At 42.9% G+C, this 24,238-nt stretch overlaps 1 protein-coding gene across 1 annotated transcript in view; it reads left to right on the forward strand.

The window, feature by feature from the left end:
* LOC119386796 (putative phosphoenolpyruvate synthase) overlaps positions 1 to 18,620 on the forward strand; it is a 122,378-nt gene extending 103,758 nt beyond the window's left edge. The window contains exons 36-41 of the mRNA XM_049414040.1: positions 3,000 to 3,078; positions 7,746 to 7,791; positions 9,604 to 9,680; positions 11,822 to 11,924; positions 17,977 to 18,051; positions 18,407 to 18,620. Coding sequence (XP_049269997.1) covers positions 3,000 to 3,078; positions 7,746 to 7,791; positions 9,604 to 9,680; positions 11,822 to 11,924; positions 17,977 to 18,051; positions 18,407 to 18,480 — 454 coding nt within the window. The 3' untranslated portion in view covers positions 18,481 to 18,620. The remainder of the gene's footprint in view (positions 1 to 2,999; positions 3,079 to 7,745; positions 7,792 to 9,603; positions 9,681 to 11,821; positions 11,925 to 17,976; positions 18,052 to 18,406) is intronic.
* Positions 18,621 to 24,238: the final 5,618 nt, after the last annotated feature.

The raw sequence follows: 24,238 nt of genomic DNA on the forward strand, positions 1-24,238 counted from the left end.
ATCACAAGTGATAATGAAGGGACCACGTAAACCAACAGTACAATGAAAGTTTGATGTTTAATATATACACGATGTTTCACACTCTTTATATTATGTACTGGGCGCATTTCACGGAAGAGTTTCACGGTTTACAGATGATTCCCTCCGTAGCTTCGCCCCACTCATCATCATTCACCCCGTGGATATGCTGTGATTTTTTTAATAGTGTAATTTTAGCTATTTTCATTGCTTACAATGATTCTTAACCAAGGCGGTTGTAGTTAAATGAAGTTTATGAAATGAAGCACTAAATAACTGCGGTTGCAGATTACTTTTATAGCCTCAATTGCAACAGCACAACAGTGGAACAGTGCAATCGAAGCGATTTGAACATGAGTTTACACCGCTTACAAGAAACGGCCAATATCGGTGCACGTACGTACATACATTTTTCGGTGGTGTGGTGAGACAGCATGAACCTCAGACCATGAGCCCACCCGCTGAAGCAAAAGCAGTTACAAACATCAGCGATGGTTTAACGCAATACGCCCAGGCGTGCGCATTTGTTAGGTCCTGCGCGCCCCATTACGTAATATCGCGAACCCTGCCATTGCCGCTAGGCGTCGCACCTTGGGGCGAAGCAGGAAGCTCGCGCGCTCTACACAGCAGTGGACGCCACTGTGCATTGCAGAAGAAATATATCCACTTCACCTCGTCTTGATCCAGCTGAATAAAAATGCATAAAGATTATGGCTTCTCCGCTGATTTCCGCTTAGCATTTCTTAAGCGCAACAGTCTTCAACGTTTCAACACCTTTTAACGTACGTGTCATTGAAATGAACTTAAAACATCACTCTATGAAAAGTGGGCCAGCGTGCTGAAGCTTCTTCAGCAAGAATATTTACTCACGATTATAAGAATATGAGCACGAAAAGGTTACTGCTGGCCCACGACAAGAACAGTGTGGTCATGCTATACCGAATAGCTCACAATTGCATTTTACAAAAAAAGAGGAAAATAAACGTGTCGTACTCTTGCCTGTACTGATCTTTATGTTGCTGATAATAAGGCCGAAAGTCGTAGCTTGTTAGAATAGCTCGGGAAACTCACTCATGAGTCGACTCCCTCAGACTCACTCGGATCGGGCCGTGAGTCTGAGTAAGTCCGGTTGAGTAATATTTTGGTGAGTTTCAGTCCGAGTGAGTCCGGCTGAAGAAAATTTTAGTGCGTCCGAGTGAGTCCAGTTGAAAAAAAATCTGGGTGAGTCTGAGTCCGAGTGAGCCTTAAGCACAAAATATATTTCCTGAGTGAGCTCCACCTTTTGTTGCCGACTTACGGTCCTATCTACTCGTCTTCAGCATTACTATCAGCCTTATATCGCCTTGCGTTTACACTAAAGAATATCCACACATATACCTCGGCACACTAACATTCATGCGCCACCTCAATATTTATGATCAGAGGCGTGCACTCTTAGAAAAAAAAAGTTAGTAAATAGTTAGTAAATGGTTGCATTTACTAGTTTCGAGCGTATTTTACTACCTTCGCGAAATATGTTTACTAGCCAGCAGTTATTAAAGGTCGTAAAGTGCTGCCTTCACTAACCGAAAAGTTTACGTGGTGCTTTTGACTAAGTAACTACTAGCCACCCATGTTGCCAGATCTTTCGTAGATGCGCAGTATACTTTGCCGTAATCGTGACGGTCTTTAGCAAAATTTCAACGAACTTTAATTTTATTGATTACCTTGGAATTAAAGTTTCGTTCTACGTGATGGCACGCATGTAAGCAAATGTAAGGGCATACGATAATATGTAGGAAACATAAATTATTCTTCTAAATTCTATGTTTGCTAACCAGTACATGGTGTGCTATCACAAAGTAGGAGCATAAATAGTCTTCAAGCCGCTGCTAGAGTAGATATCGGCTACGTAAAAGTCTTGCTATTCTGTGTGTGCGCTTGCGTGTGTTCAATTCATGCCTCTATGTATGTTGCTGTGATGTGTACTTACCTTGGTAGTTACATGAAGTAATTAGCGGCCATTAGGTAATGTACGAGGACAATGCGACTTCGTTTGTTTTTTTTTAATCCTTTATGTACTTTTGTAATAGAATCATCTTGATATGGCAATGCACACACACATATAAACAAAATAGGCGTAAACCTCTAATTGGCTAAATGTAGTAGAGTTTATACGGTTAGTAAGTTGCTAGCGCGGTTACTAACAACTTAGTAATGGACTAGCCATTCGAGCTAGTACTATTCACTCACTAACTAGGTAGCAAGTTCCACTAACCTGCATTTTACTACCTTCACTTACTAAGAGGCTAGTGTATTTTGTGACAAGTAAACGGTTAGTATTTAGTTGGTGAATATGCCGACCTTTTTTTCTGAGTGTGAGTTAGGGGAAGGGGCGCCATGACCTCCCGCCGCAAGCTTTTTTCATGGGAAGTGCTTGATAAAAATATTTATTGTGAGTTGTGTATTTCATAAATATGTCCTTACTTGGTTGAAGCCACAGATAACGCATATTTGAATGTACAAGATGAGAAGGCGCTACGTAGAGCACCGATTATGTCCGATATTGGCGCTAAAGAGGATTGACACCATGATCAAAAAGCTAATTTTACGCCAACGGACTCATGAGTCAACTCGCTCAGGCTCAATCAGACTGAGATGATGCCTTGAGTCTGAGTCTGAGTGAGCCCGGCTTAGTAATATGTTGGTGAATTTGAGTCTGAGCGATTCTGGTTGAAAAAACGTTTATTGAGTCTGAGTCCGAGTGAGGCCCTTTTGAGGCAGGTTTTGGTGAGTCTGATTCCCAGTGAGCCCTCAAAACAAAATAAATTTCTTGAGTGAGTCTGAGTGGGCTCCCATTATTTCGCCGACTTATACTTGTTAGTCGCACTAAATATCCTGTGCAATATCTTCCACTTCATGGTACTCTTCTTATGAGATGTGTATATGACATATACGTATGGAGTCCACTTATTGCTTAAATTTCATGCTCATTTCTTTAGAGCTCAGCGACGGCAGAAAATTTACGAGCAGGTGGACAAAGACAAGTACCCAACAATTCTCATCGGAGTGCCAAGGCCTGTAAGTAAATCTCATTTCGAGTTACGCAGACAACATTGGAGAAATAAAACATGCTTATCAGTTTACGCAAACATTCTTCGGCATCTGATTGCGAACGCACACCTCAACGCCTCCAGAGCAAGCCAATCAGAACAGAAACGAGAACACTGGAGGATCCACTTGCTTTGCTACGCCAACAATAGCCACTTACTTCCGCCTTGATGTGGACAAAAGAAGACACCTCGTTCATACATTTACTTCTTGTTGCCTTCAACTGGAAAAAAATGTATGCCTCAGGCGCACACTAGCAAGAAATGTTGGGGATGAAGTCGCACATTCATATTTTCTTATGGACGCAGTTACACAGCTTGAGCGCCGAAGAAACTTGACGAAGAATTCGAAAATAATAATAATTTTTCGGGTTTTACGTCACATAAAACACGATATGATTATGAGGGACGCCGCAGTGGAGGGCTCCAGAAATCTCGACCACCTGGGGTGCTTTAAGCCCCTCAATCTAAGTACACGGACCTCAAGAATTTTCGCCTCCGCCGAAAATGCGGCCTCCATGGCCGGGATTCGATCCCGCGACCTTCGGATCAGCAGTCGAGCACCGTGACGGGTGAAGCAGTCGATGGTGAGTCAGGAATGACTCACTATGATAAATTCACGAGCTCCTTTATTGATTCGCCTATCAGGACACATAATTGACAGCCATCTGGTGTGGCTATTTTATTATCCTCGTCGCCATCCGAGCTCGAGAGGTCATGGGAGCAGCCACAGACTTTGTTTATGCCGTGGAAGCTGATACCAATGGCGATGGTTCTATAGCTCGACCCTTTCTAAGCAACTTTCACAAACCGGATAGTTGCGCAATTGGCATGGTGTGACGCCTGCTGCAATCCCACGCTTCTGTCAACCAATATTACTTTTGGCTACGTAACTCCTTGCTTGACGTGACCATTCTACAGGGTCTTTTCCAAGGCGGTTTCAAGCGCTGGCATGGCTCTGTGGTAGAATACTTGAAGGCCGCGAAGAATACCTGGGCTTCATTCCGACTCGAACCTTGATTTTTATTAAACTCACTAAGATCACGTGGACTTTCGTGCCACACATCGCGTTTTCTGTAGTCAGTTTCTGATCAGGCACTTAAAAGGGCCGACCCTACAACACTTTTGAAGACCTGATTGTTTTGTATTTTTACTTGCGGGCTGCGTGCAGTGAAGGCTGAAGAGATTGGTGCAAGAAGAGCGGCAGCGATAGGGGCACGCAGTCCGAAACTATTCAGCCTAGAAATTCCCAATACCATAAAAAGGACGCCTACCCTCAGCTCAATCTTCGCGGGGTCACCTAACCACATTTCACTCGCTGCTGACGATGCAAGGCGCGGCGAATGGAATGAGCTGGAAGTTGCTGTGTACGGGAAGCTTGCATGTCACTTTGCCCGTTCTTTCCAACGTACTGATGACGTCGTTGCGATAGTAACAACGTTGCGCGACAAGAGTGAGCCGCATGTGCGAAACGAGGCAGCTCGCGAACGCCTCAATCATAGCTTTAATGATCTTTCTTGTTGCGATGGCCTCTGTAATAATGCTCTCACATTTTTCCCGTCAGTTTTTTCAAACAACAGCGCCGGAGCGTCGCCTGCGCGTTTCCTCTAGCGTCGTGGTAGAGTGTAATTGGGTGTACTATACTCGGGGACAACTTTTCTTGGCACTGAAGGGAAAGCTACGGGGGCGGAGCGTCTGCACATGTACTGCTACGCGAAGTACTCCGGTTTGGCGCGCGTCTCGTAACGCCGTGGAGTGTGATGGCTAGCGTTGCACTTCGACGCAAACGCTGCTTAGCGTCTAAGGTACGGGTAAAAGGCGCGACTTTTTCACGCACGCAAAAACGCAAAGTGACAACGTGTAAAGTAAAAGAAATGCAGATATCTCGCTTGTGTGCGCTGCGTTCCGTCACAAAAAGCTACATGTAGAAAATGAAGGAGCATTTTATATATCTCACGCAGAAAATACGGACGCAATTGTGGGACTACATTCATTAGTGGCAGGATACGTGCATTGTGGCTCTCTAGCCTTCGCTTCAATGCCAAGAAAAGTTGTCCGCGAGTATAGAACCGTTTCTATTCGTGGCGTTCAGCGCATTCTTCTGCCGGTGCTGCAGTTTTCTAACTGAAAAAGTCTAAGAGCATCGGTCTATTCGGCTTTCAGAGAAAAATCACGCTGAAGAAAAACAAAACCCAATAATAATCCCTTGTGTGATGCAATGCCGCGATCACTTCTAACGTTACATTTATCCTAGCATAGGCCCGTGCTCCACACAGTAATTTCCGCACGCAACAGTTATGGCGAGCGCCACTGCGCGTTCATGCGGTCGGCAGCGATGTAGGCGCTTCAAACAGTGTTGGGGAACCCCTTTAACGCTTCTGCCTTAATATTTAGTGAGTCACTAGGCACGCTTGACAAGCGCAGCAGCTTTTTGCTTCGGTTTCAGCACTTTCAATATTTTGCCATCCTCCGATACCTGCGCACGAAAAAGCTTCGCCTTTAAGAGTTGAACGCGATAGCAAAATCCGGCCCCTAGTGCGCACTTCAACCACTCATGCATACTTATTATTGTGTGTTGTTACACGCACACGCACACAGACACACATACGCGCGCGCGCTATGTATCTATAGTAATGGTACAGGTTTTCCATCTAAAGCACTTCCCTGTGCTAGAGCCGACACATATTTCTCACAATGCCTCAGATGGCAGTACATAATCTAATGCTCACTGTTTGCTTGCTCAACGTCTCCTCTAGAAAAGAGGCGTTGGCTTGATATATTTTCCGCTATATGGGCATAGTTGTCCATTTTTCGAGCTGTTTGAAAGTTCGTGTGTGTTTTTAGTGTCGATGGCTGCACTATCCCGGCTTTTTTCGAAGCATGGCGTCGCACAAAACCCGTAGTTTGAGCCTCACCCATGCGCCCAGAAATCGCCGAATGGGCTCATTTTCGTCGTCACAACTGTCGAAGAAAATGCGTATTTATGTAATGTTTTTCCCAAAGCATTTGCAAGTAACATCACGGCTTTGTGGTAGGACACCTGCTTGCCATCCAAACGGCCCGGGTTTGATCCTCAATGGGATCGAAGACTTTTATTGTTTATTTTATTTGCAACTTTCTCAATTTTTCGGTCACGGACGATTTTTCGCTCACAAGCGACGTAGCGACGCCGACACCGACGGCGGTATTTCTGCGAAACGAGCTCTCTAACGCCATCGCGTTAAAACGATATTTTTGATGCACATGCCACAGAGAGAGGCAAACACACAAAAACGAGATACTGCCATGGGGCCTTGCGGCTATATCTGCTGTAGCGCACGGAGCGTTTGTGTGAGATACTACATAAAAATAGGCAGCCCCTTCACCTAATGCTAAGGAGAGCACAGGCGAAAGTCTATTAGTTCTCACGGTGGATCCTCAACTTCAGTTAGTATGCGAGGGCTTACTGGGCAGTTGTACGCTCGTTAAATGTTGACGGGCATCGTGACACCACCTGGCAAAAGAAACAGCGTGCCACACTCGCCGTCATGGCTACGAGAAGCGCTGACTAACACACCCAGGGCTCCAAGGGCATTGGGCACGTAATCCGAAGGTTGCAGTTCAGTCCCTGCTGGCGGCAATCTGCCTTTTCATCCGCTTGATTTTCTTCCCATTTATATCAGAATTACTAAAATACAACTAAAGCAGCATAATTAACACCCCCTACCTTCCTTGGCTTCATTATCTGACGGTTTTCATTAATGCCAAAACCGACGCGCACAGTAAATGTTTTAATCATGCCATCAGCATTTTTTTTTTGTTTTAGCATCTTAGCATACGAAGTTCCGTCGGACGGTGTAAGATGAAAAACGCAAATGACAACCCTGTGTCTCTTTGCTATTTAAATCGTATAGGAAAGCTACCAGAACACACGAAGTGGCGTAAGTGTTTAACGGTTGAGATTGCAAACGAGAGCTGAATACAATATTAGGCTGCGGCATTGGCGACAGAGCTCCAAGCATCTACCACGATCAGATGACTCTGGCAGATGAAAGCGTTTTACTCATGTTCTAAGCGAATTCTCGTATTTTAAGCTCGGTTTTCGCTGCGCAGAAGCTGACTAATTCCAAGAGCAGGCTACTCGTTCTACCCCTTCGTCCAGTTACTTTAGTCAAGCTTTTTTAAAGCGCGAGTGACGCACTACCATGTTATTCCTTGATGGCAGCCAACGCTCATTGAGGATTCGACACATTTTTTTTTCAACGAAGCAATGAAGTCTGGCTGCTTCTGTGGACACTTAGATTTTGATACATTCGAGAGAATCTCACCCCACGTAGCCACTTCATAGACATTTTTTTAGTTCTGCTGTAAGCTTTAGAACCTGCGACACATTAGTGGTGCAGGCTCTTGTCACACTGTAAGCTTTAGAAAACACATATTTGCAACGCACTTCATCCCAATTACAATGTTCAGCTGTGGTGCAAGTAACTGAAACAGATGATAGAACCTTTCTTTCATTGCCTGGCTGTAGGAGACATGGGCTCAGGAAACGTGCTGCTAACGAATATCTCCGTTGACATATTGATATTTTGCCAATATATGTACTCCTTTGCTAACCAAGACCTCATGATACACATATTTTCTTATGAAATATTTCAGATTGAAAAATTCAGGAAACGTGTTGAAGGTGACTTCGAAATCAAAGGTTGGTTGATCTTTTATTTATTTTGTGATATTCTGCAGAGTATTAGTGAAGGCAATCGGCCAATAGCGAACAGTACATACAATGCAAGCGCCTTGTGTATTGGGCCCTTACTCATTATGCCTATATGGTTAGCTAGCGCACTTTCGACGGGGACAAAAGAAATAGAAAGGACACTACACTCGCGTCCTTTCTGTTTCTTTTGTCCCCGTCGAAAGTGCGCTACCTAACCATATAGGCATAATGATCAGTCACCAACTAGCCCAGCTCCCAACCTTATTGGCGCTTACTCGGTTTAGACGTAGCCTTTCTGTGTAACTCTAAGTGGGACAGTTATCAAGTTTATCAAACACCCATTTCGGAATGTACCGAAACACACAAAGACGCACACACACAACAAGAAAACAATAAAAAATTCGCGGTAGGACGCTTTTTAAGGGAATGCTCACATGCCAACAGCTGATCTAGCACGCTTCTCAAAACATCTGTTTTATTGCTTGCCCCGTTCATCAAAAAAAATATCCGCTTTCTCTACATAAACTTATGAGGCTTCATTCCATTACTAGTGGTTTTTATAACGGAAAAACTCCGGTGTGCGAAACAGGAAAAACAGCATGGTTCTTGTGAAATGTGTGTATGATCCCGTAAAATAACTCGATCTCCTCTGCTAAAGGCATCGCAGTGGCCTGAGAGTGCGATGGTAGAACAGCATACGTCTTGTTTCCCAAGCGCTCTTCCACAGCTGAGTCACGCTTTCTGCAAGAAAGCATAACTACTGTAGAGTTTTTAAAACCGGATACCTAAATATTTCGGGAAGTCATGGAAATAGTGTCGACTGCTACAGGGATCGAGACGCGAACAGGGTTCAGGACAGTGCAGGACACGCTATTTTCCGCGAATAGCGGGTTGCCCTAAAATTTGTCCTAGAAGCTTTGCGCAATGAAGTATGGCACCACCCACCAAACCAAGGGCTTTCATTTAGGTTCACAACGGCCCGCATTGAGATTAACCGGTGACCTTCTTGGTAAACAAATGTTGGTGTGGGCTTAAACGTTCTCTCACCTCACGTATGTAAAAATGAGTCAATGGCAAATCGCTTCCGCTTCTTCTCGATCTTTATCTCGATCCAAGAGGCCATTTGGCCATAAACTGCAGCTTGCATACTCCAATTTGTATTGTGTTGAAAACACAATTCCTGTATCGGCTTTCAATTATTCTTCACTGTAACTTGCCCTTCTGGTTTGCGTAGCGTTGCCCACGCAAGGTTCTAACAGTAAGAAAAACAATATTCGAGTAATTTCACTTGCTCCGTTACCCAAAGTGATGTACGTGGAAAGTTCTTTTGGGACTCAAAGGAATACGGCTCTCATTCCTCAACTCTCGGGCACCTTCCCTCTGTGAAACCACACACACGCTCTCTCTCTCCCTCGCTGTCTTTCACATTCTGTCTTTCTGTTTCTGTCACTGTCTTTCACTTTCACTTTCATATTCAAAACTTTTCTTTACGCTTGTCGCTAAAAGCTGTAGTTTGCCTTCGGCGAACAACAGGGTGCCCGACTTAGTCGCGTGACAACACAATCCCTGCGCATTGGCGCCTCTCGGCAGTAAATGTTCACTCAAAGATCGCTAACTACAAAACCATGCGAACTGACAAAAGTGGTAAAAAAGACATAACGCCAAAAGATATTGACAATCGCGACATACAAAATCATGCGACTTGTACCAGAAGAAAAGTAGTATACGAAAATTTCATACACCTAATTGGTTTGGCGTTCATACATCATTTTCACCCTTCGTTCTGTGTCTTTCTTTCAGGAAACCCGATGTCTCAGGGTGTCGCGGAAGGAAGAGCTCGAGTTGTGCCCACATTCGAAGAAGCCCACTTAATTGAGGTAAGATTAGGTTGTGATTAGTTTTCACAAATGGCGAACTAAAACCTTCCTCAACGAAGTACATTACATCCGCAACTAAAGATGAACATAACAGTTCGCGGTGAAACGCGTATCGTGATACGCTATTTTTTTAATCAGCGAAAAGGTCGCGAACATATATTATCAAAAATACTGCAGAAGAATAACTGAATCTATTAAATGTGCCATGATTAGCCGAATCTTTTAGTTCATTAAAACTTGCATATGTATAGAACCTATATATTATATGACCCATCATGTGCGTTTCCAACTTTTGTGTTGTTTCTATGTTGGACAAACAGCCTACTTGCCTAGTACTTGGTCCAACATATAAAGTACACAAAAGTTAGCAACCAGCTACTAGCCACGTAGGCTGTTGGTCTTAGTTTTGTGCGCATTATGTGCAATTACGATCAATAAAACACAATATAATTTCAAGCATATCACCCATATTTGATACTCAAAGATTTCGGCATGCATGAGCAGCCTATTATCCTCTCAGGTAGATGAGAATTAGTTCATATGAAAACAAATCAAGCGAAATTAGAGGAGAAAAGGTGTAAAATTCCTTAGTTATCATGAAGAAATGGTGTAGTAATATTCTGATACGGAAATATTATTTCACTGTTGCTATATTCACGACCCCTTTCATTTTGCTATTCCTGCTGATTTTTATAGAAAAATACTACATCAGTTGATAGCTGTACTCGCGTATGCAGTGTCTTGGACTACTCGTTGTAAAGGTTCAAACAAAGATGAAGACTTTTTTCCAATAAAGTAATATGGGAGCAAGCACTTTATCTGTATTTGGCCACTCACCTTGTACCCTGCCTTTGGTATTGTTTCGCTAAATGACTTTACCGATGTTTTATTCGCCGCACGTCCGCATTGCAAGAGTTTATATGTTTGTATATTTTAATATCACGCTCAATAAGTAATTTAATGCTGCAAAATACAGTAAGTCAATCGTTGCTGTAGGTGGTATCAACCAAAGCTGTGTTATTCAATTAAATTATGATGAAACTGATCAATCAAACTGCATGCACATTTGTTCAGTTGCAATAACTTTATATAAAATTTTATGACTATCAGTAGATCATAATAGAACGTTCCAAATTATACCAATGAATTTTTTTATGATTGATGGTATTTACTAGTCCAACATTCAGGTATGGCAAGAAAGCGCCGTACTTGTAAGGATAGTTTTTTTTTTTTTAATCAAGAGGAATGAGTTTCTACTGAAATGTACTTGGCATAAGCACGACAGGAGGCATTTAATTGTGTGCACTGCATGATTCTGTGTTACGGGAGAAGAAAACATTATAAAAAGATAACACACAAGAGAACAATTGTGCTGAAAGATTACTTCGTCTTTTTCCCGCGGAAATTCCTGATGGTTACGGAGCAACAGGAACTCGAGTATGTCTCACGAAACACTTTTGGATTTGATTCCCTTGGTGGCTATACATTTCATTCCGAATACTCTCGCCTTCTTTAGTACACCACGACAATATCCTTGCATGAAAGATGCAGCTAGAGCTTACAGTAAAAGTCTGATTTGGTTAAGCAATGTAACTATTAAGAAAAACATTAATCAAATTCAAAATAGAATTATATTCAAAGGTGTTCTGTAAGGAATGTTCCAGTTCCCATTGCTCCGCAACCATCATGAGTGTGAACGGGCATAAAGGCGCAGTAATCTTTTAGGACAATTGTTAAATGGTGTGTCATCAACTATTCAGAACCTTTTCTTCCTCCATAAATAACTGAGAAGAATGCAGTGCACACTAATAAAGACTAAACACTACTAAAGATCTGGCACAGTTCCGAAAGTATTTATAGTTTTATTGAAGAAGTGAAACAAAGCCAATCATAATTCATTTATTTAAACTCAGCAAAAACGGCATAGAAACCGTTTTAAAAATTTGCACGTGACGCATTTTATTTTGCTCGAAGAAACGAAAACGGCTATTCGTTCCCGAAGCTTGAGAAGCAGAGCGGCAGGATTGCGTGTCGTCACAAGAGAACATCACTTATAACCTGATTTCAAGTTGTAAACTTACAAAAACTTCATTATTGTGGTAACGGAAACTAATACGTATTTATTTTTCTATAACGAGCAGAAGGGCGACATACTCATCACAACAGCGACGGACACTGGCTGGACGCCTTACTTTCCTCTGCTCGCTGGAGTCGTGACAGAAATAGGAGGCCCACTATCACATGGTGAGTTCATTGCTTATGCGCTAATAACTTCTTAAGGTTTTGTGTAGCGAGAGCTCGATCTGGTAAGAAAATCTACTTAGGACACCATACTAATTTTAACAAACTTGGATTGTCCAACTGCCGGCTAGATCTAAGTGTGCGATTGTTCTTGCATTTGTCCAGAATAAAGTGGCGCAGATGTGAGCAAAATTGGAATCTAATATTCCCGTGGTATAGTATTCAGGAAATGGAATGCCTTGTTGACGTGTTCTCTACATTTTAGCTTCGACCCATAATTGAAATGCGCGAGAAAAGGTGGTACAAACACGTAATTTTTTAGATCGCATACCACTTTCTGAAACGGCTGCACATATTTGTATTACTACATGTCTTAGAGATGGACTTTATGCTTGTCGACAATGCAGCTGGGAGGATGAACTTCAAAATTAAAATTAAGGGTTTAAACGTGACCATTTATGAACCAATATGTGCTAAGGTTCATGAGTCGTTTATATGAGTGAGCACATATACACGACAGCAAAAAAAATGCAGCCGATTGCAGTCAAAACTGTATCAGCCGTAACCTTGATTATTTGCATTTACCTATTGCTGTCCCATGAATTGGAGTGAGAGATTACTGAAATTTCATCGATTAACTTTTCGTTGCTTTCCTCCGAGCACAATAGCTCATCGAGATTGCAGTATATATGAAGAACCGGCTCGAAATTGGCACAGCGTCTTCGGAAGCCTTTGACACATTCTTAGGCTGCACTAAGAAATGAGTCTCATCATATTAACTGGCCATCGCGGCGACGCCAAAATTTCGCCCAACGTGCGTGCTGTAGAGAAATGAATCATTGTAATCTACCAGTACGAAGCGCCTAAGATTTGGTTCACTTTTAACGGCACGATGTGCGCGTTTCAGTATTTTATGAGAAACAGCGCCTTTTTTGCTGTTTCGACTTGGGCTTAGAACAAATTCTTGCGGTAGGTCGAGCGAAAACCTGAAAAAATTGTCCGTGTGTGATATTTTGGCATTAACGTCTAAAGTGGGTGCCGTTGCCAAGGCACACAAGCGCAGTTTTAGTTAGTCGTCCCAGCTAAGGCTTTATGAGACGAAGATACAAAATACTGAGCTCCGGGTTCGCATATCTGAATAGTTGCGTCCTCGATTCAGCTGCCTGTCCTGAACACATATGATCTATTCTATCGTTCCGACAAAATTAAAGTGCTGAAAGCTGCGGCACTTTTTTGGTTCTTGTCGCATCAGTAAAGTAACTGGCTGTTCATTATCAGTTGCTCAAAAAATCATTGAATTTCTGTGACCTTTCTTTTGTAAACAAAACAATATATGATTATGAGTACACTGTTACAAAAAAGAGAGTATGTGTTGATCCTTTCGGGTAGTCCTGACTTGCCACGTATATGAATCTCTTTAAATGAACACGTTAACTCTCTTGTGGGCCACACGACTTTCCCAAAAGAGTAGAATGACTCCCAAAGAGAGTTGGCGTGCCTCGGTAAAGAGAGTCATATACGTGGCAAGCCAGAACTCTCCAAAAGAGTGAAATGACTCAAGGTTTTTTATTATAGTGCAGATAAAAAATTGCAAATGAGTACGTTATTAAATACGCGAATTCACTATGAAGATGTCCGTTCTGGAGCGTGTATATCTGTCTATTCTTAAGTACTTAACGATCATCAAAAAGATTAGAATTTAAGGGACGTAAACAAATTGGACATGATGATACCACATGCCGCCTGTGTGAACTAGAGCACACAGAGGCGCTAATCACCTGTTGGATAAGGTTACCCTATAGATAATCCCCGTCTGTGTTTTCAGAGGCTCTGCGTCAGCGCCTTTTATTTGTCTTCACCAACAAATATATAAGGTCGATTCCACGAAAGATCGAAAAAGGGTGTATATTTGATGTTTCCGATTTTCCTGATAATTTTGTATGTTGTGCACTTATGATTGCACAGCACGAAATCGCAGTTCGTTTTCAAATAAAAATTTTTTTCAACACAGGAAAATTCGACAAGTGTCGCCGGTTGACGACGACCATTTTACGAAGAATGCGTTTTCGTAACTTCGGAACCATGCTGGCAGCTACTCAAGCTATATATTACAAATATCTTTCTTTTTGGCGGAAGTAGAAGTAAAGAGGAAATAGCTCTTATCATTTCATGGAATTCTGAATAAATTATGTATTTTTAAAAATTCACGAAAAACGCTGCGTTTTTGAAAATCAGTCAAATTTGGGACGCTATGGCTACTTCTGTGAACATCTTAGCTTGTTCATATTTGCAGTATGAATAGGCCTTTATGTGAATAATGAACCTCTGCATTTGTATTTCTCTAATAATATTCAAAGTAGTAAATTTTCATGCTCGAAACACCAAAAAGAGAAAAGTGCTCCTCCATTCAAAAATCTACAATAAAAAAAACCCAATCTCAATTTTGTTCAAAGTCCCCCAAAATGTTCTCAAAGGACTGCAGAATGATATTATGAAAAAACATGTTGCATCATTTTTATTAGAACAAAAGCAGAAAATGTCAAACATTGTGTTTCCAGAGCGTGGTAGCCACTGCGTAAAGGATATCTCTAGTAACAAGAAAATACAGTAACACGTCTTTTTTCTTCTCTGAGCTTCGCTAAACAGCAGTAATGATCTATTGTTGGAAAGTGGGAACTGTTTTGTAAAGAAAAAAAAGATCGTTCCAATTAAATGCATTTGCGACACCACTTACATTCCTCGTCGACGGGCAGCACGGACATTTTCATTCCTCTGGATAATTTTTTTTTTAGTAAATGCGCTCATATAAAAGTAACGAAGCTAAACGCGAAATATGTGTAGCTGAGTCGATCATGCATTGTAAGAATGTGAGAAATCGCAAATGGCGGCAGTGGTGAACGGCGAGTACCGCAGTGCAACGTAAGCACAGCAGCCACACATTGTTTGCCAGGCTTTGTCGCTATGCACGAGAAAAAGCTGGGGTGTCGATTGCGTTGGTTACACGATACATTTTTCACCGCTCGTTGCTCAACCGCCCGGTCTCTGGATCCGCACAGTGCGGATCGTGTGGCCCGCGCTACAAGCACTCGTGTAAACCGAGTAGCATGCGTTAGGCGGACGGGTGCAAAGGGCGGCGCGATGGACGCCCGCCTGAGCAGACGACAGCAACGAGTACGGCTGTGCCAGTCAGCCAAACACCACCTGAGATAGAAGTTAAGCATCCAAATTGTGCTTCACTTTGATGCGGTCACTCTCCTACGCTCTGAAGGTGGCTATGGGTAGGCGTTATAGCCATGGCCGAGATTTTGTACGGACTGCCTCATGGTGCACAAAAAGAAAATTCTGCTGCAGCAGAATTTTCGTTACGTAGAAGATATCGGATTGAGACTCTTTTGCGGAGGGTCATGAAGCAGGATGCGCGCTCAATTCAAGAGGGAAACCAGATCTGCCAGCACCGTTTCAAGAGATACAAGGACATGCAAAGCAAAGCAGATCCAATGCAAACAAGACGTGTTTTGTCCGTGGTCAGAACGGCTGCCACCAATCTTCACGTAATCGATTCTTTTTAAACTCTGCATTGATCACATAAGGTTTGACAACGTACACATTTGGGCCAACAAAAACCACACCTCTTGGCGACCGCTCTCCAGAAATTCATTTCCATTCATGAAGAGACCTTGGCTTTTATACCAATCTCTCAATTCTGGCACAGCACATCATCATAAGAGACGCATGGAGGGAATGCGTTCTTTAGCATTCAAGATATGAATTATACTCAACTGAAATAGATGAAAGAAAAGGAGGCTACAACTGAAAGTGCATACTGTGGACTGAGGGATGTCTAACACTGGCGTGAAGTCGCAAACCACGCAAATGCATTTAATTGGAACGGTCTTTTTCTTTACAAAACAGTTCCCAATTTCCGACCATAGATCATTACTGTTGTTTAGCGAAGCTCAGAAAAGAAAAAAGACGTGTTACTGTATTTTCTTGTTACTAGAGATGTCCTTTGCGCAGTAGCCACCACGCTCTGGAAACACAATGTTTGACATTTTCTGCTTTTGTTGTAATAAAAATGATGCAACATGTTTTTTCATAATATCATTCTGCAGTCCTTTGAGAACATTTTGGGGGACTTTGAACAAAATTGAGATTGGGTTTTTTTTATTATAGATTTTTGAATGGAGGAGCACTTTTCTCTTTTTGGTGTTTCAAGCATGAAAATTTACTACTTTGAATATTATTAGAGAAATACAAATGCAGAGGTTCATTATTCACATAAAGGCATATTCATACTGCAAATATGAACAAGCTAAGATGTTCACAGAAGTAGCCATAGCGTCCCAAATTTGACTGATTTTCAAAAACGCAGCGTTTTTCGTGAATTTTTAAAAATACATAATTTACTCAGAATTCCATGAAATGATAAGAGCTATTTCCTCTTTACTTCTACTTCCGCCGAAAAGAAAGATATTTGTAATATATAGCTTGAGTAGCTGCCAGCATGGTTCCGAAGTTACGAAAACGCATTCTTCGTAAAATGGTCATCGTCAACCGGCGACACTTGTCGAATTTTCCTGTGTTGAAAAAAATTTTTATTTGATAACAAACTGCGATTTCGTGCTGTGCAGTCATATGTGCACAACATACAAAATTATCAAGAAAATCGGAAACATCAAATATACACACTTTTTCGATCTTTCGTGGAATCGACCATAAGCTCCACAAATACAAAGTGTTACAATAACAAAACACCCTTTAATGAAATGTGTGTGCAGACTGACAGAAAGGCAAAAAATATTACTTTGCGATTTGAACATGGTTATTTCACAACGTCATATTCGTGATGGAAATACGTCAGTGAAGATATGGTGGACCCCGGCATAAAATATTTTGTATCAATACCCAGTTATACTTCAGTAAGATATGTGAGGCGTGAGATGATCACTACAAAAGTTGCTGTTTGTTTCTATACAGGTTACTGCGTAGAGTGGAAAATATTATTCAGGTAGCATTTTTGACCACCGAAATCATGAAACCGAACTCCATCTGTTACCCTTTCTTATTTCATGTAAGTAAACTTGCGAGTGGTTTGATACACCATGAAATATAAACTTTTAACACGGAAATGTTTTATGCCGGGGTCCACCACATCTTCACTGACGTATTTCCGTCACGGGTATGACGTTGGGAAATATAAAGGCTAACAGATGGCAAAGAAAAAAACGTTCCGTCACTGGGAGTCAAACTTACGATCCCTCGCTCCGCAGCGCGGGACACGACACGATTAGGCCACAGACGCCACATTCTTCGCCATGCTAACGGCGAGCTATTCATACACACCATTTGCAGGTGGCGGTACTCAGAGATTCGTGGCACATCAGCGTGTTTTCGTTATCACTAGCGAGATGGCGCCAAGGGCTCGAAGAGCGCGCTTTAAAGATCGCCGCCCCACGCGTCGCGATGAGTGCGCGCCTCTACAGGGTGTGGTCGCTCGTCTGAGCGCTTATCTCGAGATGGCGGTGGTTTGCACGTCTTGTGCTCTCACCGCAAGTTTGCGTTGAAAGCACGAAGATCACTTCGCTCACTGCAGCCGCCGCTTTTGCGAAAGGAGCGCGCTGCTCACACAAAAGTAAGGTACAACTGTGACAATTCGCGCTCATCCTGTGTATATTCGTTCCGTACGTCCTTTCTGCTTGAGCAGCGCGTTGCAAGTTTCGAGCTGCTTGCCGTTCTTCGCGTGACATTACACTTTGTTGCTATAGCATTCATTCATTCGCCCTTAGGACGAAAGAATGCTCAACAAACGCTCAACTATATCTGTGAAGACACGTTTCACTTTCTTGTTATACCGATTCCTATGACAGGGGGATCAGCCATGCTTTTTTCACGCCTCAGTTTACCCTACGTTGCTCTATACACTAGGCAGAAGCCGCTGACTCATATACATAAGGGTACATCATAATCCACCGAATCTTCATACGTTCTTCCACTATGCAGGCTGCTAAAGAAATGTTTTCCGATATTCATACTCGTATTAATCATATTCTTCCAGGTGCTGTTGTTGCGCGTGAGTACGGCCTGCCCTGTGTAGTCGGTATCGAAGGCGTGACCACGATGCTCGCGTCTGGTAAGTTCTTCAGGTTTTTGAACAAATGAATTATACTTTTGAGGTTTTACAGGTGTATAGCACTGTAAATAAGCATTTCTTCGGAAGGCAGTGCCAAACCGATTTCCGAAATAAACGAATGAAAACTTTTTGAACGTTGCATAGCCATTGATGACAAACGCTAGGCACAGCTAAGAAAAAAGTATAGAACTTTATGTTTGAAATACAGCACTTTTCTGCGCTCTTTCTTATCATCTAAATAAGCGAAGCATACTGCATTGAAGACAATATACTTATATGTTTATTAGAGGTATAAAATATTATATTTTCAAACCGTGACCGGAATAATGATACATTTAACTTGTTGTTACCACAGGTGACTATGTACAGCTTGACGGCAACACTGGCGTTCTCAGAAGAATTGCGGCTCCCATTGCTGACGAAGAATAAGATACAGCCGGATCCGGCTGTCGTGTACAGAAACGATCTTTTTAATGCCTGCCTACCATGTGTATTTTTGAATGTTACAAATAATCAAAACACACATACGTCACGCGTTCAATTTGTAAACTACACGAGTACAATGTTCAAAATAAAATTTTGGTATGTGCTACTTTACCGAAAACTTACTGCTTTCCTTAGGTCCACAGCATTGCAACACAGAGAAATAAAATTTGTTTGCCTTGACTACTGAACAAGAATAGAAGAAATTGAAACAGCATAGCGATGTTATTCAACGCGAGGTTTATTATAAGGTGTACCAGCTTCTAATTTGTGTTCTGAGCTTCCAGCAACTGACGTTTACTTAGTTTCAGTGTATCAAACTATTGGCACTTCATAGGCTAATGAGCACTCCAAAGCTGTGAGCACTGTATGCAGTGTTGAGCGACTGAAACAACATACTGGGAGGCCATCCTTTCTGGAAGGTTTCGGCGCCTCCACCGAGCGGTGTGGATAAGGGTGAGTGTCATCGTAGTACAGTCGAAGCCACTTATAACAATATTCAAATGCCACGAAGATTTCATCGTTATAACCAAAGATTGTAATAAACGAGTAAAACGAGCCTTGCTTGTTTTACGCGAAGTTCACAGAACTGCGTAGAATGAGGGGCAAGCGAGCTGGCTGTAATCGCAGGCAGCGCGGGAAGCGCACTTGGGGCGAGCCATTGGTGTTTTGAAGGGTGGGCCCATTCATGTTCGGAGGGCTGGAAGGGCGACAGGACGGCCGACGGCGGGCGACTCAGGGCTGTCGATTCTAATGTAGCGGCTCGAATGTTTCGCTTTCTTCTTCCTTTTGAAACAGTTGGTGTTCCATTACCTTTCGGCACTGGCACCTAGCACCAAGACTTCATTGTCATAACTGATAATGCGGCATAGCGGTATTGTAGTAAGCGGGTTATTATACCATAGAAAACATACTGAAGTTGACGGTGCAGCACCTTCTCATTGTTATAAACTATACATTGGTAAAACCGGTATCGTTGTAAGTGGGTTCGGCTGTATCAGGAGAAAGTGACAGGCATTGGAAACAGCTGTCAGTAAATATGGGCCCCAACGACCGCTTACAGCTCTCCTGTGGCGCAAGCAGCGCTGGCTGCCCCGCAGTCCCTGTACCTGTACGCAATGTATTTTCCTCGTGCTATTTAGTAATGTAGTTCCGACACTACACTACAGAAATAACGCAACATAATTGTGACACGAATGACAGGTCTTTACACATAATAGAGTTAACATGCTAAAGCTGTGATAGTGGAGGACGCCGTCCTAGAGCCTAGTCATAGATTCATGCTTTCCGCTAACTTGAAGGGGCGACACCGGCGCCATCTGTTTAAATGGCGCGCTTAATGGAGTCGCCTAAGAGCCGCCAAAACGTATGGAAATCGTAGGAAGTGAATATATTCAAGAGATCTAGCCATAGCTAATATACAAAAAATACCTACACGCAGAAACAAGGATAGAAAAGAGCATGCGCCTCCTGACAGAAGCGCGGCCTTTAGCGTCATTTTTAAGTGGCTCAAATAACGCCTACGCCTTCGCCAATGCACGGTATTGCACCTGAGAGTATTATTTTTCAGTAGGGAAATGAAAAAATCGCTTTTTTGGTCGATTTACCCTACTAAGCCCCCTTTATTTAAGAAACATAGTCGACAGTAAGAATAAAAGCAGAGGCAGAAAAGCTGCAGTGTTTCGATGCATCGTCGTCACATTGTTTAACGTGTATGGAGCCTTCAACAGGAACAGTTCAACAATGTAGCATCTGTTGGGATAATTCTTGTACAACGCACTTCCGGGTCCCTAATGGCCAAGAAAGGAATAGGGTGGGTAAAGTACTCCGATAAATCACGGTCATCAATACGGCATCGCTACCGCATGTCAAGCGAAGGCCGAAGTGCTTTTTACGGAGGGCGTAAAGCAAGACACTGGCTGAGTGCGGACGCCTTGTTCAGTCGTCCGAAGACATCGCCTGCCTTAGAAGATTTATGAAAGTGCATTTAAATGTGCGGTTATGGGGCTGCCTGAATACGCTTGATTAACCTCTCTTGCGTTCAAATTGCCCGCGGTGTACTGGTGGCTGCACTACTGACACGCAGACTAGTGGATATTCTTAGATTTGCAAAGCTTGTCAGGTTAAAGCACTGCGCTACAGTTACTGGGACAAAAGAGGTTAGGGAGGACACACGTTACGAAGTGGACACGACAAGCGCAAACTATCAACTGAATTTATTGAAAAAAAAAACATGAAGGCCAAAAGAACTAAGGGAGTGGGCAAAACCCGGCAAAGAATCGCGCAAAGCCAACTAGCCAAATACCTCGCTTTGGTGAAGCTTATCAGGACATGTTGAATAAAGCCAGAGGTGAAAAATAGGAATAAGGCATTATGACCATAAGAGGCCCGTAGCCAGAATTTTTTTTCGGGGGAGGGGGGGGGGGGGCACTTGCTGAAAGCCTTGACTATTTGAGAAAAACGCGTATTTTCATTATTTATTTTCGGTAAAACACCATGAATCATAAAAATTACGGGGGGAGGGGGGGTATGTGTTGTCAGTTGACAAACAAATCTACGCATAATCTCCTTTGGGGTTGTTTAAGTTATGCGTAAGCGCACAGTTCATTTGTATGTGTCAGCCTTCCCTATAGAACGTCATTCAAGAACGGCATCGGCATGGCATCTTTCATCTTCTTTCTAGAGTTTTTCAACGTCTGCAACGGCGGTCGCGGTGGCACAGTGATTGCAGCACTCGGGTGCTGACCCGGAGGTCAGGGGTTCGGTCCCAGCCGCGGCTGTCACATGTTCCACGGAGGTGAAAATAATCGATGCCCGTGCACTTGGATTTAGGTCACACTAATGAGTCCAAGATGGTAAAAATTTCCGGAGCCCTTCACTGTGCACCACTGTAATATTGTGGTTCTTGCACACAAAACCACATTCATTTTAAATTAGCGCGCATGCGAGACATTCTAAACATGAGTGTGCCATAAAATTTTCACGAAGTCTAAATTTCTCTGGTGCGTACAACTTTCCGTGTTGGCTTTACACGTTGTACTAGAGAAAGCTTTCATTTCACAACCGCGAAATTTAACGAAGCCTTTAATAAAGAAGGCATTCTATTCTTACATATGTTCTCAGCCGTGGTAGCAACGAATTCATATGATTCAGATATATTCACATTGCGCCAGCTTGGGTGTGTAATACCGTGGTGAAGACACTCGCCTTTGAAATATGGCGTTCAGTCTGAAACTCAGTCCTGGTAAGAAAGTTTATTTTGTTTCATTCATTTATTTATTTGTGGCGAAGGTGGTTTTGCGTGACAGCAGGATGGACGAACGGATGGACAGTTTTCTCGTTGACTCTGGACTGAACGCATTCTGCATTCGCAAAATCTGTGACTATAGCCACCAAGAACATTTTCGCGATAGATGTAGAAGTCAAGCCTATGTCAATTATTATATATCTGGTCTATCGGTCTATTGCCTGCTAATAAAAATACCTTGTAAAATAAGTGCATGAAGAACACGGCCTAGGTACGATGAGAGCGAGGAGAGCCTGAGCAGAGCATTTAGGGCGCAGAACAACCGCAGAGGTGGAACGCAATTTTGCAAGGCTGAGTTCCACGATGACCCTATGCTCTGCGATGAAGCAATGCGCGTGGAACACGTCTTGTGCAACACACTGAGCAATGCCAATTCAAACGAATGCTTTCACTTGCTGCTTTCAGAGAGTGACTCAGGCGGTATTGACGAGCATGTTTGTTCATCTCTGTCATTTTAGGCATAGAGCCCTTGCTGGCACGTGGACAAACACAGAATCACTCGAACGCGAGGGCTTATAAGTGCTTGTGTTTCACTAATTATGGACAAATCAGACAAACAAGAACTCATATCCTTGTGATTCATTGTAATCTAAATAAATGTGTTTGAGCGATGGAGTGTTCGCCCCTTGATCAGTATGCTCGCTATCGCTGAAATGATATTTTGGAGAAGTTTTCTATAACACAAACGCTTTCACTTCGTTAGAGCCATGACGCGGGAGTTGGCGGCAATATCCGACGCGCGAGAGTGAATTAGTGTTTTCATCATTCTGCTCCAGATGGCGCTAGTGCCGCGCACGCCGTGAAAGGCGAGCTCCGCACACTTTTCGCATAGCTCCCTCAATGCCGACAGATTACAAGGATGCCGTGTCTGACGGCAAATGGTTCTACGTGCGCAATGAGCGTAAACGCCCAATGGTAAATGCACCATGGCGAATGTGTATTTAAATAAATTACCATAATATGTTTCTTCATATTGCACCTGGAAAAAGAAAACAGAATATTGAACCGAAGCTTACATTTGTGGGCCGATGACTCTGGCGGCAAGCGCTTGGGCTACCGGGGGCAAGCGCGGCCGAATCAGCTTCTTTCAAGGCACTGTTAGCGCACGCGCACACGCATTCTTCTGTCGGTGCGAGTAACTGGGGTGCCGTCAGCTTGGTACGCTGAACAGAGAGGTTTGCTGTGCGAAGCTGCGCATTTCAGCGACGGCAGTAGCGGCCCCACGGGAGTGGAAGCGGGGTTTGAAGTATTGCTGTGTCGTGGGCTGACACAACAGTGCACTAGTGATGCCTAACTATCGGTAAATTGACTATCGATAGCATCCATAGTTTCTTTGAAACTATCGATAGTGTAAAGAAAATATCGATAGTACTACTACCGAGAAACTATCGATACATAGTGCAATCGGCAGTACCATCGGTATTACTAGCGATATTACTGCCACGCGTATTTATTGCTTTTTTTTATGTATTTGGGTTTAACCCACAAAGACAGTTAGCAACGTTTGACGCAGACCGTGCCACAGAGTTTGAGAAGCTTCAGGATTGTCTGAAATTATTCTATTAAGATTACGCACCGGACGCGAATAGTCCAGTTTATTCGACAGCTTACGCGGCCACTAGCGATAACGGTGGAATCTTCGATAGCACATGTATAAAAGCTGAGGCGCTTTACTGCTTCGCAGATTGCTCAACGGCCGCCTGTTCTCGCCGCTATCAGTGCGTAGCGTGTATCACTTGCATTTTGAGTTTTCATTTTCTGGGTACAAGTTCGCCCAAATAAAGAGCTCTGTATTACCCAGTCTTGCTGCTGCATTCTTCACCGTCACAACCACGTGACAACACTATCGATAGTGGTGTGAATGATGGCGCTGTTGCTGGCCGGCCATATTGCCAAAATATTCGGGATAGCCTACTATCAGCTTCGCTTAATATATAAGCTATTTTGGGCGAGAGAAGTAAATTATTTTGGCAGTGAAACTGGTGGAGTATGTCCAACAATAAATTCATATTCGAAAGCAAACAGTTACACTTAACAATAAACAAACTTAGTTCTTGATATAGTTTTAAGTAATAAAATGTAATATAAATTTCAAGCCGCGAAGTTCCACCACATGTAACGGCTTCCTTTCCGCTATAACTGAACAGTTTGACTTTATGATCATGTGTCAGCAAAGCACTCAGGTGAAGAACGCAATCATGTCAACTTTCTTGCCCTTCAGCCTGCTCTTCCGGCTCCACTACGTACCACGCGCGCGGGGAACCAAGTTTATGCTGCAATGAGTTCGCGCTGTTGATTTTATACAGCCGATAGTACCATCAATTTTGCTATCGATAGCGCTATCGATAGTATTTTTTACCGTCGATAGTTCGATAGTGGCTCAGCTATCGATAGTAT

This window comes from Rhipicephalus sanguineus, chromosome 3 (genome assembly GCF_013339695.2).
Source record: "Rhipicephalus sanguineus isolate Rsan-2018 chromosome 3, BIME_Rsan_1.4, whole genome shotgun sequence".
Taxonomy (NCBI): Eukaryota; Metazoa; Arthropoda; class Arachnida; order Ixodida; family Ixodidae; genus Rhipicephalus; species Rhipicephalus sanguineus.